The sequence below is a fragment of the Penicillium griseofulvum genome, assembly GCF_001561935.1.
Source record: "Penicillium griseofulvum strain PG3 chromosome Unknown contig_79, whole genome shotgun sequence".
NCBI classification, from domain to species: Eukaryota; Fungi; Ascomycota; class Eurotiomycetes; order Eurotiales; family Aspergillaceae; genus Penicillium; species Penicillium griseofulvum.
Genome location: NW_024467420.1, coordinates 2,004,200 through 2,019,661, shown reverse-complemented (window position 1 = coordinate 2,019,661; position 15,462 = coordinate 2,004,200). Strand labels below are relative to the sequence as shown.

The 15,462-nt window shown below is 51.4% G+C and overlaps 3 protein-coding genes across 3 annotated transcripts; 2 read left to right on the top strand and 1 right to left on the bottom strand.

Moving 5' to 3' along the window:
• Nucleotides 1-265: 265 nt before the first annotated feature.
• Nucleotides 266-1,564, bottom strand: PGRI_006520 (nucleolar and coiled-body phosphoprotein 1 family protein; the record flags this gene model as incomplete). Its single annotated transcript, XM_040788365.1, has 2 exons — nt 266-1,435; nt 1,526-1,564. 2 exons carry the CDS (start codon nt 1,562-1,564, stop codon nt 266-268), a joined length of 1,209 nt encoding a protein of 402 aa, XP_040652137.1.
• Nucleotides 1,565-2,966: 1,402 nt separating this feature from the next.
• Nucleotides 2,967-7,759, top strand: PGRI_006510 (GTP-Rho binding exocyst subunit SEC3; the record flags this gene model as incomplete). The annotated part of the gene is made up of 3 exons (XM_040788364.1): nt 2,967-3,144; nt 3,323-5,667; nt 5,729-7,759. The coding sequence occupies 3 exons, from the start codon at nt 2,967-2,969 to the stop codon at nt 7,757-7,759; spliced, it is 4,554 nt and encodes a 1,517-aa protein (XP_040652136.1).
• Nucleotides 7,760-9,053: 1,294 nt separating this feature from the next.
• Nucleotides 9,054-15,434, top strand: PGRI_006500 (guanine nucleotide exchange factor DCK1; the record flags this gene model as incomplete). Its single annotated transcript, XM_040788363.1, has 1 exon — nt 9,054-15,434. One exon carries the CDS (start codon nt 9,054-9,056, stop codon nt 15,432-15,434), a length of 6,381 nt encoding a protein of 2,126 aa, XP_040652135.1.
• Between the last annotated feature and the right edge of the window lie 28 nt (nt 15,435-15,462).

Sequence of the window (15,462 nt, the reverse complement as noted above, 5' to 3'; positions counted from 1 at the left end):
TGAGTGAAATTGGTAAAGTATGATGCGGGATATTATAGCCGCTATCCCCATATTCATCCATGGCAGCGAACCTAAGTTGTACTGCAAAGATTGCAGCGACAAAAAGATAGCGATTATCCCTCCGGCAAAGCGACATCCAAGACAAAAGCCCAGTCTCGGGGGTGCTTTATGGGTTTGGTGGCAAAATTCCTGATTAGATGCTGACGATAGCCTGATATTATAGACTAACAAGTACGTTCGTGTCGCAAAAGCAAAGAGTCGTCATTTAGTCCTCGAACTTGAACGAAGTGGTTGCGGGGCCGATATCGATGGGACCGCCACGGTAGGAGCCACGCTTCTTCTTGTTCTTCTCCTTAGTGAATCCCTTGCCACGGGTCACGGACAGGTCCTTCCAGGCGCGCTCTGCGTAGGCATAAGACATGTAGTCGTTCGACGGGTGGTCATGGGGCAACTCGCTCAGGAGGGCCAGAGGGGTGGGGCGAGCTCCGGTGTGCTTCTTCTTGGCGGGTCCCTTGCCAGGAGCGGGGCTGGCGCTCGAGGAAGTGGTCTGCACGGCCTCCACGGGGTTCTTGGTTGGCTTGGTCTCGGTCTCTGGAGAAGCGGCGAGGGTGTTGCTGTCGGATGAGGATGAAGGTTCCGAGTCAGAAGAGTCAGACTCGGGGAGGGGAGTCTTCGTTGCCTTCTTCAGAGTCTTCTTGGATTCCTTCTCGGACTCGGACTCGGAAGAAGAGTCGGAGGAAGAGTCGGAGGAGGAGTCGGAAGAGGAGGAGTCAGAAGATGAGTCGGAAGAGGAGTCGGAAGAAGAGTCAGACGAGGAATCAGAGGACGAATCGGATGAAGAAGAGCTCGACGAGGAATCGGAGTCAGAGCTGGAAGAATCCGAAGACGAGGACGAAGAGGAGGAAGCCTCCTTGGGGGTGGCAGCGGTCTTGGCCTTCTTGGCCTTAGGGCTGTCATCTTCGGACGAAGAGGACGAGTCAGAAGAGCTGCTAGACTCACTGCTAGACTCGGCCTTGCGTTTCACGCCGGCAGACTTCTGAACCGGGGCGGGGGCAGCAGGAGACTCATCATCATCCTCATCATCCGCATCGCTGTCAGAGCTAGAGGAAGAGGAGGAGGAGGAGGAGGAAGACGAAGAAGACGGAGAGGATGAACGAGTGGCCTCGCCCATCTCAACATCCGAGTCACTATCAGAGCTACTGCTTGAGCTGGAAGAAGAGCTGGGGCTAGCGGACTTCTTCACGCCAGAACCCTGCTCGGAGGCCTGGAAGAGTTCCAAGAGAGAGGGCACGTTTTTCGCATCGCTCTTCTTGAGCGACTTTGTCGCTTCCTTGGTGAATGCGGTGCTGGTCTCAGGGAAATTGTCCGACAAGAAAGCCGCGACTGAGGCGATCAGCTGAGGAGGGATTGACTTGGTGGTCTTGGGAGACTCGGTCTAACATTAAAGCGTTGTCAGTCCAACCATTCTGGTTTGTTTGTAGATCATGCCAATGGGCATTTCAAATTCGAAGGTAATGAAGCATACCTTCTTGACCGAGGTCTTCTTGCTGGAAACTTTGGCCATGGTGGAACAATTTGTTTCGACGACAACGAAAATATGAGAACCCGGGGCAAGGAGAGACTATTTAGAAATAATCTGCCAGGAACCAAAAAAAGAGATGGAAAAAAAAACTACAATAAAGGAGGCGGTAAGCTGTCAGCTCCACGGTGATTGGCGAAGGTTGATGCACGCTGATGGGCGGTGGTTGGCGCTTGGTTATGCCGGCATTATCAACTTCTAGTTCTCTGATTGGCTTGTTTCTCCTACCGTCCTCGGTCTAGTTCCACAACGTTGTACATACCGCTTTCCCTACTCTGCCATGCCAGCTAGTGAACGATATTGCTTTAATGTATAGCTGAGATCCTGAGCCAGCAGGGAAGACGAATGTGTATACAGCTGTGGCTATCTCGTCACATAAGCTGCGAGTGTCTTGTACAGGCCGTCATCTCCTAGAGCAAAGTAGGTAGAACCAGAGTAGAACCACTTCTGGGTGGTATTAGAGAGGATAGAACAGCAATTGATATCAGCCTTACATATATTTTAAGTACCCTAAATTCGAGAGCGCTATCATTTGTCAAGACAGGACCGTTGACATATAGAAGCAAGCACCTATATACACTTAGCCTGGTGATGCTCAAGTAACTATAGCTTCTTTTTGACACTTGCCTCGTACAATTTCTACAAAAGAGCCCTGAATTTCAAGAATCCCAAGGTTTTGATTCAAAGCTGCACCATGTCACCCAGAATAGCTCTGGTTTCAGCAAGCTTGTTCTTATTGCCACTTAGGCAGTGATGAAATCGATCTTAATTGAAACGGTGGACATGATTGACTAGAGACGCAATGCCAGGATGTGGTTGGTGTGTGGGATAGAGTACATTTGCAATGTCTATTCTGCATGTGATAGAACCGAAAGCCTCAAGGCCCCAGGCTCTAGCATTGGACTGAAGCCTGGAGTCCTGGAGGGCTGGGGATGGATGACTAATTTCCTGGCAATTGAAAGCCAATAGGATTAAAGTCAGGGATGGTCATGCACTGCGATACACTTCAGTGACTACAAAAGCAAATAAAATAGTGAGACTCCATTGAGCCTCGATCATGAAAAAGGACTTAATATCGTACATTCCACACATTTGTTTACCGCGTTTGGGCAACCCCGGATCAATTCGATACTCCGCTCGAAGCTCTCCGCCTTCCGTCGAGACACCTTGATGAGCTAATTCGAACTTCAGCGCTGGCCACTTGCATTACTTTGGGCCACAACGTGTACTGCTTTGTACCTATATTCCGCCTGAAACGCATTGTCCCTCAACGGATTTCAATTCCTCCGGCGCGTGGTGCGTAGTGGCGTTGCCGATCCCGACCCTCCCGACCATGTCCCCTTGATCTCGCGGCTACCCACACGTGAGCTCTGTATCCCTCGATACCATGATGAACGGCAGAGACCGTCCCCGCGGGCCTCCGCCAGGGCCGCTACCAAACCGTGGAGATTTACAGTCTGATACGGGCTCTAGCCCAAGCACTATGACAAGAGGGGCCGCCTTCGAGGACGAGAAGAAGCGGATCATTCATAGCTGTTTCGCAAAAAAGGATGAAGATGGCCTGTGTACGTACACAATCAACGTACTTCCTCAACTTTACCCTCCCGTTTCTAGTCAATAGTGGTGTGCTTAGCAACACATTGCGAAAGTGACGCGCAGCGCTTAGACCAGATCGCAACACGTTTGCTTCGTCGGAACGTCATTTCACCCGCGATTTTAGCTAACCCAGCTTGTTTCTCTCAGTACTCGAATCTTACATCACCCACGTCCGCATCACCGAGGATGCAGCGCACCCCTCGAGCCCTTCCCCGCCAAAAGGACCACCGGAGAACAAGAAACCCCGTATCATTATCATAGCGGTTCGAAAGTCGGGCAGAGTCCGCATACACAAAGCTCGAGAGAACAACGAGGGGACTTTCTCTATCGGCAAAACTTGGATGCTTGACGATCTAACCGCAATCCAATCATTTACCGCTCTTGTGCCGAAAACACCAGGAGAACAGCAACAAAAAGAATGGGCTAGCAATGTAGGATTCACGGTCACAATTGGAAAGCCATACTACTGGCATGCCAGAACTTCTAAGGAAAAGGAGTTCTTCATCGGGAGCCTGGTCAAGATCTACAGGAAATACACCAATGGAAAAGTCCCCAACCTTATTGGCTTTGATGACAATGAGCGACAAATGCTGGTGAGGCATGGACAATCGGGGCAATCAGCACAGCCAGGACAACCGGGTGGTCCTTCACATGGTCCACCAAGGGGTCAGCCATTACAGCCAGGCGGTCCCTCACATGGCCCACCGCCAAGGGGACAACCAGCACCTCCAGCACAACCAGGCGGTCCTTCAAATGGTCCACCGACAAGGGGCCCGGGCCAAATGCCTTCGGCATCGGATAGTCAGTTGCCCACCTCGCTACAACCGTCCTATAGAGGCCGTGATCCCAGTCGCGATGCGCCTCGGGATGTCAAAAGGAAGCCTTCCGAAGACCCCACCCTTCGCACGCAAAAGAGCCGCGAGCAGGTGTCTCGGCCATCGACCGGTTCTCGGCCATCTACAGGACAGGGCAGACCGGCACCATCTCCCTTTGATCTACATAAATCCCCTCCTTCGCTCCTTTCTGGACCACCTCTGGACCAGCAACCCCCGCCACGTGCGCCTGAGCGTAACGCAGCAAACGCAAAACCCCCGAATTCACTATTAGAGCCGAGAGGAACAGATAATCTAAACGTTGCAGCACAAGCTAGCAGCTATGCCGATATCCCAGAGTCACTCCGCCCATCTTCGGCTCGCAGCCAGGATCGTGGTGCCAAATTCTCAGCTCCTGCTGCACAGCCAGTGCAGAGCAAGTCGCCGGAATCCACGCGCAGCCAGGACCGTGGTCCTCAACCCCCACCTCTTGCCACTCAGTCAATCCCCAGCAAGGCACCGGAGTTCATGCGCAGCAATGAGGCACTTCGTCCTACCACTTCTGGTTCATTTAATAACGAGAGTGAAGACACACCTCCACGCCCCACGCCTAGCTTTGGGCCAAAGTCGCCCCAGCGTGGTAGCGGCGAGAAGGCATTCACTTTTAATCAGCCCTCCCCGCCTCAAGAGAGAACTGCATCAGATGGCTTGGTATCCGAGACTTCCGCACAGCCCCGGGAACCATCTTCGTCACCGGCAATTGAGGGACTAGCTGCAGAGCCTGCTGCTATGATTGCTGCAAATCTGCCCTCGGTAGAGCCTATTCATCCTTCCAATGAAAAGCCCAAGACCCCTGTCGAAACCACTCCTGCTGTGGACTTGCCATCTCAGGCTTCTCCAGAGCAGGAAGAAGAACGCCCGGGACTCGGCCCTATGGTCAAGAAAAAGGAAGGCAAAGATATTGCAGGAGCCTGGAGAAAGGCTGCAAATGCTTATAGTTCTTTCAAGCCCAGGGCTGGTGGTGCTGGTGAGCGACTGCTGGCAGCCGCGAAGAAGTCACAGGTCGATGCTGCGGGCCCTGATGGCATCACCAGCGTGGTTCCGGCACCGTCCCTTACTCGGTCGGCAACGGATCCCCCACAGAGTCCAGTGGCAACAACGTCAGAACAAGATCTACAAATTCCCGCCCCCGCTGCAGGCTCAGAGACACCTACTGTCGAGATCACAAAGCCAGCTCCTGAGGAGACCGCGGCGGCCAATGTCCAGACTCCCGAGGTATCTCGGGATAACCTCTCTGATGTTGTTGTAAAAGTTGAAGATCGTTCAAGATCGCCATCCCCGGCAGCCCAGGGACGTCGTCGCAGGCGTCGTGAAGACCACACTATGAAATATTGTCAAGCCCTTGGAATTGATCCCAGCATTCTCGACGGACGTGGTATTGACTTTGATGACATTCTCACTGATCTAGGATGGAATGGGCGATTGGCCGATGAACAGAAGATTGAAGATTTAGAAGCAGATGTTCGCCGTGAAATTGGCCGTGTCGAGGCCACCAGCTGGCTTGGCAACCTTGAGCAACAGGAAGGAAAAGTGGAACAACTTGCAAGCTTGATCGACAGAACTATTGAAGAGTGTGATGAGCTGGATGGTCTATTGACTCTTTACTCTCATGAACTTAACGTAAGTTTTGGAATTACAGAATCTGGGTGATTGGCAGTCTGCTAATGATACTATATTATAGACTCTTCACGAAGATGTCGCCTATATTGAAGCTCAAGGTCAAGGTCTACAGGTACAGGCAGCAAACCAGAAGCTGCTGCAAAATGAGCTGCAAACGCTTTTGAAGACACTTTCAATATCTCCGTCTGAACTAGGACCTCTCAAAGAGGCTTCTTTGAGCAACCCAGATGGGCTGAAGGATACTGAAGGCGCCCTGGCGACGTTGTACAAGGCCATGGTCACGATTGACTCTGACATTGGACAAAACAAGAAGCGTCAAGTGGATGCCAGCGTCGGTGTGTATGCTGATACAGAAATTGGCCAAATGCGTGCGATCAAACAAAAGAAGGAAGAGTATCGCTCTACTGCAAACTTGTTCCTCAGCCGACTACAGCAGTTCATGGCCCTTGCCTTCAAAATGGCAGAACAACAACGTGTTGATTTCGCCAATGGTGCCAAGGATTCGATGAAATTGGACAGTGCCGCACGAGGGCACTTCCGTCAAGAGGTCTGGCGGTATAATGCCTTGATGCTATTTGCTAAGGAGGTCAGCATGGCAGAGTGGCATAGCCTTGTCGGTCTCTATGAGCAGCAATCCAAACCTTCGTACCAGAGTGACTTCCGCGACAATAATCTGGCTTGGAAGAAAACCGCGCGCAAACCGACGGGAGATGAGCAGGAACTCCTTTTCACACATCAAGAGAAAGAGAAAGAGGCTGAGGGCCTGACCATGGCTGCAAGAAAACTGACGGTGCGGCGAGGCAAAACGGTGCGGGCTGCCGCAGGGCTTCGACTGGCTTCGGGTGGTGGGAAGAAGGAAGGAAGGGCTGAGCCGTCTGAGGTATTTGCTGGGACTTTGCGGGAGACACTGAACATGATGGCTCAGGAGCAGAACTTCATTATCCAATTCTTCCATCTCGATTCTCTTGCCAGCGCCGATTTTTCCGATTTGGTGGCTGCGACCATTCCGGAAAACCGCTCTTGTCCCGATTTCTCTGCCAACCAGCCGCATGACCCTGATCGAGGAACGGCAAAGAGAGTCGAGCACATCATGGATGAGGTTTATTCATTCTGGCCGAATGACATGCAAAGCATGGTGGATTGGGCGATGCAGGCCGATCCCCTTCAAGGAATCGGTATTCTCTATGCCTTGGAGATTGCCATGAATGACTTTGATGACACGAATCAAGAGTTTATTCTTCATGCACTCCAAAAAATCCATTCGCGCCTGATGGGGCTCTTCAACCGATTTGTCGATGAGCAAATTCGAGGCATTGAGGACACCAAAGTTAAGGTGAACAAACGGAAGGGAGTGATTTCCTTCATGCGAGTGTTCCCCAACTTCTCCAATGCGGTGGAAAGCATGCTGTCCTCCCCGTCCAATGCCTTCTGTGATATTCGCGTTAGCGTCAATGACGCGTACGACCGCATCAACCGTGCGATGTGGGAGTCACTCAAATTCATTGCCAAGGAAGCTCCCGGCCAACCTCCGGGTGGCACTGCGGGTGCGGGAGATCCGGAAGATAAGGAGATTCTGAACTACCACATCCTCCTCATTGAGAATATGAACCACTACATCGAGGAAGTGGATGTGCATAACATCCCCGCGCTTGAACGGTGGACTCATCGGGCCCACCAAGACTTCCAGGAGCACATGAAGCTCTACCTCGATGCGGTCATTCACCGTCCACTAGGCAAATTAATTGATTTCGTGCAATCAATTGACAGTCTGCTCGCTGCAGGCGGTAACCCGACCGATATCGCAGCCCGTGCCAGCCACTCCCGTATGGTGGCAAAGAAGATTCTCGCCTCGTATGATAATAAGGAAATTCGTCGTGGCATCGAAATGCTCAAGAAGCGTGTTGAGAAGCACTTCGGTGACGCCGATGATCCTGGCCTTAGCCGCAGCCTTGTTGTCAAAGTGCTCCGGGAGTGTGAGAACCGTTATGAGAATACGTACGATCGTACCCGGCAGATTATTGAAGATGTCTACGAGGGTCAATTGGATATGGACTGGCGCAAGGAAGAGACCCTTAGCATGTTCCGGAAATGAGATGTACTTATTGACATTTAATTCCCCTTTGTTTTTACTTTTTTTTTTCCTGTTCTCTCTGGAACTTCTGTTGATAAGTACATGTATGAGACCCAATATGATATCTGAACAAGGGCAAAAGTTAATGCGACTTCTTCAGCATGAACAAGTGCAACATATATAGTATCTTTAAGGTCAGGGAAATATTCTCTCTTTATCTCCAGGGGAATATCATTAGGACAGGTTAGAACATTGAATCTCTATATAGATGTCCGCTAGACGATTGCTTGAGGCCGAAATATCAATACAACCCTCGCTTTTTTTTTTCTCTATGTACAAGACGAGGACCAGGTAAGACATTATGTATCTAGAGCTTTTGGGTTCTAATTCTATCCCTTGGGGCATACATATGCATGCAACTGTTACGAATTGCCGAATACGTTCAAAGGGGGAAAATAGAAAGAAATCAATAGAAATGAAACGATCTTGAAACTTTCATTTTATTTTTGCTTATTCTTTTTATATGTAAGAAAATACATCTTCTCATTGGCTATATTGACCCACCGTTCGGTTGCTTCATATGGTTCAGGGGGGAAATATCTACAATGTAGGCAAAGAGTACAGAGTATTGCAGTATGATCAATCATATTTATATTGTAAATGCTGTGATCATAGAATGAGCATCAATTATTGTACATGATGTTAGGAGATGTAATCTTAAAAAGTGTAGGCAGAAGAAGCAAGGTCAAAGCAGTTATCCTCCGAAGTCCAAAAGGTCCAACTTTTGAGATATGTGGGGATGATCTTCGAGGTTAATCTTTCTCCTTAAGCTTCTCTTTCTTTCTCTCTGATATTTTCAATTTCTCTCTTTTTTCAGATCATTGTGTGTGTGTGCGTGTGTGTGTATATTTCTTACGGTGAGTTTCTTCCCCACGACTCTAAATTGTGTCTCCACCAAAAATGTCAAGGGGGGCACGGTCATTTTGCTCCAGACTTTCTGTGAGAGATCTATCTTCTCTTTCCACGCTTTCCGACAGGTCAAATCACATAGTCCCCTCTCTAATCATGCTTTAGATCGTTACTTGTTGCATAACATTCCTCAAACTTCCACATTCCGCTCGTTATTCCCCCTCCCTCCTCGATTTGGATCTCCTACATGTGGCCTTCGATTGATCGAAACGAACATTCCTCGAACTGATCCACACCTAGAATTCCCTTCCCGCGAACCTTGCGATCGGAGACCCATTTGCGGGGATTGGCACGCCTCAAATCTGGTGTCTCGAGCTCCAATCGCGTCGAGCGATTCATAACAGCCATGCCCTGGCGGCCGCTGCCTCGGATCGCCTTTGCCGTGGCTATATACCCTTTCAATCCATCTTCCCCGGCAGACCTACCATTGGAGCTTGGCGATGAGCTCTACATAATTGAACAAGGAGGGAAGGACGGCGAGTGGTGCCGAGGCTATCTGGTCGCGCCCCCCTCGTTGCTGGCCGGCTTGACAAGCACCAAGGGCCAGACTCTCGAAGCTCGCGTGTTCTCTGGTATCTTCCCGCGGAACTGTGTTGAGATTAGAGAGGTGCTGGGCGACGGCGATGGATATAAAGCATTGCTGAATGCCGACCGGAAAAGCATTGATCGCCTGACCTTGTCTGGCTGGGAGGGAGAATTCATGCCTCGAAATAGTCTGGCCTATTCCGTCAGTGATTCTCAGGCTGGGGGCGAAGTGTCCGATGTTGTCTTTGCGAAAAAGGGGAAGCCTTCCCAGATTATTATTCACAAGACAGATGGGTCAGACCAGCCCAGTCCGCGATGGCGGACGGGCTCCATCCCGCATACGCCTGTCTCCTTTGCTCCTCGCGACCCTGATGCGCCCAAACCTGCTGCCCCGGTTCCGATGCTGAAGATCGGTGATGAAACTCCGACATCCCTCACAGAACCACTAGTCGATGAAATCGCATCGTGTCTGCGCGAATGGCATTCGACTAATTTGCACGAACTGCTTTTGGCACGTCGGTATGATGTTTTGGAGGAAATTTCAACCATTGTACAAGAGCTGGACTTTGCGAGACGACAATTGCTACACAATGTTCTAACTGGAAAGGAGAAGGAAGCATTGCGGGATGAGACAGTTTGGAAACTTGTCAAGGCAAACAAAATGCTTAGCGGGGACGTGATCGTTCGCGATCCGGAACAAAGAGGTCGTTTGCTAACAGGTGATGACTCCGCTATCCAATTAGCAAAGCTGCAGTCCGAGATGAGTATGCTCGAAGCCCATCCCACCCAAACATCCGATGCTACCGCACTTCATCATATGTTGCTGGAAATCAACGCGGTATCAGGGAATGCACCGGGCCAAGTGACCATCGGAATCCAGCTGTTCTCACGATCAGACGCTGGTGCGCTCAGTCCACTATCTGAGACATTTGGTTTAGATATTCCGTCTCCTGATAAGTTCATCAACATGAGCCAAAGCAGTAAACTGAAGACATTGTTCACTGATTTGGCTGCAACAGACATCGGAGATGGATCCGCGAATGGGCGGCAACTTTATCTAGTTGCTTGGGTACGTGCTCCAGAGACGCGGTCGACAGCTGATACCACTTCTGCGTCGAGGCCATCTATCTCACGGGACAGTCCGACCCCAACCAAGGCCACGGCAAATGGGGGCGTTCAACCCTCGGTCAAGGGCAGTTTGAAAACGCGACGCAGCATGATGTGGACGGGAAAGCAACGTGGACCGAGCTTTGATCAGCCATCTAAGCCCACTACCCAAGGGACTCCACGAACATCGAGCAGTTCATCCAGCTTTAAAGAGCCAAGCACCCCTCAACCCGCTCCAACGAAGGAAGTCTCGGCGATACGCACTGTCGGCGTCGGGATTTTGGAGATCTCACCCATTCTCCGACAGGACAAGGACGCTGAGCAGGTGATTAACATTTGGTCGCCCCGTCGAGACGGAGAAGACGGTGAGGGGCTAACGGATGGGTTTGACAAATTGATCCGTGCATTACTTCCTAGTCCTACCGGCCGGTATGTGCGTGCCGATCCTGCAGCACGTTTACACCTCCATCTGCGCCCCTTTGTCAGTACCGACGCCGAGTTCCTAATTCGCCAGAACCCGACTATATTGCACGATGTCGTACAGACACAGCGCATTGGATTCTCCAAGGCTCCTTCGAAGCCAAGATCCGACATTTACGTCACGCTCTCTCAGGCCGTATTTCCGGCAGATGCTCTCCTGTCTCATCCACAGGCTGGTCAAATTCCTCTACAAGCGAACACTGGACTGCACAATCTCCAACTTACTCTCGAAGTGCGTGATGCTAAAGGAGCACGGATAGACAAATGTGTCTTCCCTTCGTCATCCAATACGTCGAACACGGCATGGCGTACTACAATCGCCCAGCGCGGCACGCCTTGGAACCAGACTATTCGTCTCAAGATCCCCACAGAACAAATTCCTGGCTCGCATATGGTGATGAGTATTGCAGATGCACCCGAATTTCCCTTTGCTCTTGCCTGGATGCCCCTTTGGGACCAGCAGGCTTTCATTAGAGATGGGCGCCATTCTCTACTCTTGCATGCTTATGACAAACAGACATCCAGCATTGAGAATGGAAGGGGTGCTTATCTGAACCTCCCGTGGAGCGCGCTTGGCAAGAATGAATCTGCCAAAGATGAAGCTGTGACGGGTCCATTGTCCACTTTGCACCTTGAAACCCATCTCTGCAGCACGGAGTACTCCCAGGATCAAGTCATTCTGAGTCTTCTGAACTGGCGGGAGCGGCCCGTGGACGAGGTCTTGGATACACTGAAGCGTTTGCTCTTTGTTCCTGAGATCGAGATTGTCAAACAACTCAGTGGCGTCTTCGATGCGCTGTTCGGGATCCTGGTCGAACATGCTGGCAATGAAGAATACGAGAACTTAATTTTCAATGACCTGGTCACCGTTCTGGGAATTGTGCATGATCGACGATACAACCTAGGCCCGCTGGTCGACCGCTACGCTGATGAGCAGTTCAATTTCCCATTCGTCACCCCCTGCCTTATTCGAAGCTACCTGCGCCTCTTGAATGCAGCGACCGATGGTACGCAATCTCGCAGTCTTCGCGCTGCCTTCAAGGTGGGACGCCATCTGTTGAAGTTCATCATTAAGGCCCGCGAGCAGCAAAAGGCCAAGGAGGAAGGTATTGGGATTACCACGGTTCAATCCACCTTCAACAGAGATATGCATACCATTTTCAAGGCTCTGGAGAGTTTGATGAAAAACTCCTCGCCGGCATTGGTGGGCAGCAAAACACTGGTGGTTCAACATTTCCATACATGGCTACCAGAGCTCTCCAACGTCCTGAACAAGGATGAAATTATCATGATCGCTCTAAGCTTCATAGATTCATGCAAGGATGTCACCGGCATGTTGATACTATATAAGCTAGTTCTCGTCCAGAACTATACACTATTCGAGGTTTTCGCCTCTGGCGAGGAGAGACAAACCTTGATCTCCAGCTGCATTGGCTGGTTGGCTCCATACTGGGGCGCAACCTCAAGCGTGTCAGATTTGTATCGTGATCAGGTGCGACTGTGCAGCTCCATCGTGGCTCAATTGCTCAGTCAACCGGATCCTCTGATTTATGGATTCATGCCGAACATCGTCGCTTCTTATTGTGCTATATCCACTGAGGGGGTTGATGAAACGGAATATCTGTCTTTGCTTTTCAGCAAGGCGTTCCCCTTCCAGATGAAGACTGCCAAGACTCCTCAAAGCTTCGATGAGTCTTTGGTCGAATTGTCTGCGCTCATGGCTGCCATTGCCAAGATCGAGTCTCCCAAGCTTCCCTCCTTGAAAGAACTGGAGCTCGCACTGTTTATTGCTCAGACACTTGAGGCCCACAACTCCATCCTAGACTGCGAGGCTTATCCTGAGAACTGGTTCAGTATTCATGTGTACAATCACCGCGCGACTATCAAAAGTCTTGAACATATTGCGGTGTTGCTGATCGATAAATTCCTTCCGGCACCGGATGATGCCGATACATTTGATACGAAGCTATGGGAGTCATTCTTCACCACTCTATTGAAGGTGATTTCTAGCGATGTCCTTGCGCTCGAGACCTTCCCTGAGCAGAAACGCCGCGCTGTCTGGAAGATCGCTGGCGATGTGCGTGAGCAGGGTGCGGACTTGTTGCAGTCTACCTGGGAGGCCATTGGTTGGGAAACCACGGACGACGAGAGGGAGCGATTCAATTTGAAAAAGCTCGGCGGTTATCAGGTTCAGTATGTTCCCGGCCTGGTTCCTCCCATCATTGGTCTGTGTCTCAGTGTTCACGAGGGGCTGCGACATGTTGCTGTTCAAATACTGCAGACGATGATTCTGAGTGAATGGGATCTGAACCAGGATATCTCCATCATTGAAACGGAGATCATCTCTAGCCTGGATATCCTATTCAAGTCCAAGCAGATGAATGAAAGTGTTAGCCAGAAGATCTTTATCGGGGAGCTATTGGATCTGTTCGAGAATGAGAGTATATCCGATGATCTATTGTCGAATGCTGTTAAGAGTCTTGTTGGTACGGTCGATGAACTTTTGGATCTTTTGGTAGCTTCTCAGAGCGGCGCCTCAACCCAGAGTCTGCACGCTTTGAAGCTGATGGAATATATGAAGGACATGGGTCGCGAGGATATCTTTATTCGTTACGTTCATGAACTTGCGGAGGCTCAGGCTGCTGCAGGCAACTTCACTGAAGCAGGTCTTGCCCTCCAGTTCCATGCTGATCTGTACGAATGGGATCTCACCAAGCCTATGCCGGAGCTGCTCAAACCCGCTTTCCCAGCTCAAAGTGCATTCGAGCGGAGAGAGGCTCTGTACTTCTCCGTTATCCAGAACTTTGAAAATGCCATGGCCTGGGGCCCCGCATTGACTTGCTACAAGGAGCTTGCGGCGCACTACGAGCACACGACGATGGATTTCGCCAAGCTCTCCCGAGCCCAAAGCTCCATGGCTCGAATTTACGACATCATCGCCAAGGGCAACAAACAATTCCCACGTTACTTCCGTGTGGTCTACAAGGGTCTCGGATTTCCTCCCGGCCTGCGTGATAAGGAGTTCATCTTCGAGGCGTCTCCTACAGAACGCATGGCCTCTTTCGTGGATCGCATGCAGCGGGAACACCCTGCTGCGCAGGTCATGTCTACTGGCGAGATTCCTGACTACGAAGGCCAGTTCCTTCAGATCAGCGCTGTCAACGCATACCGCGACGTGTCTCATCCTGTCTACCAACGCCCCAAGGTTCCGTCCTCGGTCCGTGAGCACCTGCTGATCTCAGATCCGTCCCGTTTCTCTGCTACCTCAAGACGACACACGACCAGCTCGGATGTCCGTGAGCAATTTGTTGAAAAGTTCGTTTTCACGGTCTCAGAAGCGTTCCCAAATATCCTCCGTCGCAGTGAAATTATTTCTACTGAGGAGGTTGCTCTGTCGCCTCTCCAGACTGCCATTGAGCGCACGTGGCGCAAGACACAGGAGCTCCAGCTTATTGGCCGCCGTGCTGCGTCGGGTGAGGACTCTAGTCTGTCTAATCTGACTGAAGCCTTGGAATCACTGCTTGAGCTCAGATCGTCAAACTCTAACTGTGTGGCATCGTACCGCGTATTCCTATCCGATGCGGAGATGGCAAGGAATAAGCTGCTTGAGGAAGCTGATGAAGATGCTGGAGAGACACAACCACAGCAGCCTGTGGACCCAATGGAGACTGCGCTTTCCGTGGCACTCGTCGACCACGCCTTGGCTATCAAGCACGCACTCTCTCTTTACCAGCGTCCCGCTCAACAAGCTACTCAAGCCGAACTGCTTCGACGTTTCGAAGATGTCTTCGAATCCGAGCTGGGATCTCTCGTGCCGGCTCCGGTGGAGTACTCATCCCCCACGCCCACACAAACAGCCCGCCAATCCCCCGTCATAGGCGACAGCCGCCGGATGCCACCTATCCAGCGAGTTGTCAGTCCGGAACAAGACGTCAACCGCGCCGGCCGGGGCAATACCCACACGCGCAAGCGCTCCGATAGACAATCTGTCAGTCACCGGATCAGCATAATCAACCCCTTCAAACGAACCCACGGCGCGACCAACTCTATCTTCACAATCCAGCCATCCGACAGCAAGGGCCAAATAATTGGTGAAAATGACGAAAACATCGACGACGACACGGCCACAATTCACAGTCGCACTACCAGCCATTCCCGCGGTGGCCGAAGCGAGAAGCGTCGCAGCTTCTTTGGCGGCGACAAGACATATAAGCATGGCTCTTCGGCGTCTGTTGCCCATGAGTCCCAAACCTCTTTGAACACGCACAATGCCCGTGACACGGTCCCCCGCTCGCACGACGGCCGCAGTCGCGCTGGCTCCCAGCACCGCGGCCCTACTGCCACGGGTGCAGCCACAGATCGGGCTGCGCCTGCGTCTAGTGGTGGATGGTCGACACTCCCGTCTACGCGCGATTATTCACGCCCAGTCACGCGTGATAGTAATGTGATGACTTTGACGACTACGAACGGGACGGCACCGCTATCCCCTGTTTTGAATAATAGTAATAGTGGGATGCGGGATTCGGTGTTCCGTCGTTTCAGTATGCTGAAGGGTGTTGGGCGTAAGAGCAGTCGGCTGGATTTTAAAGGCAATGGTGCTCTGCCGGAGGAGTAATGACCGCGCCCCCCACCCCCCTCTCATC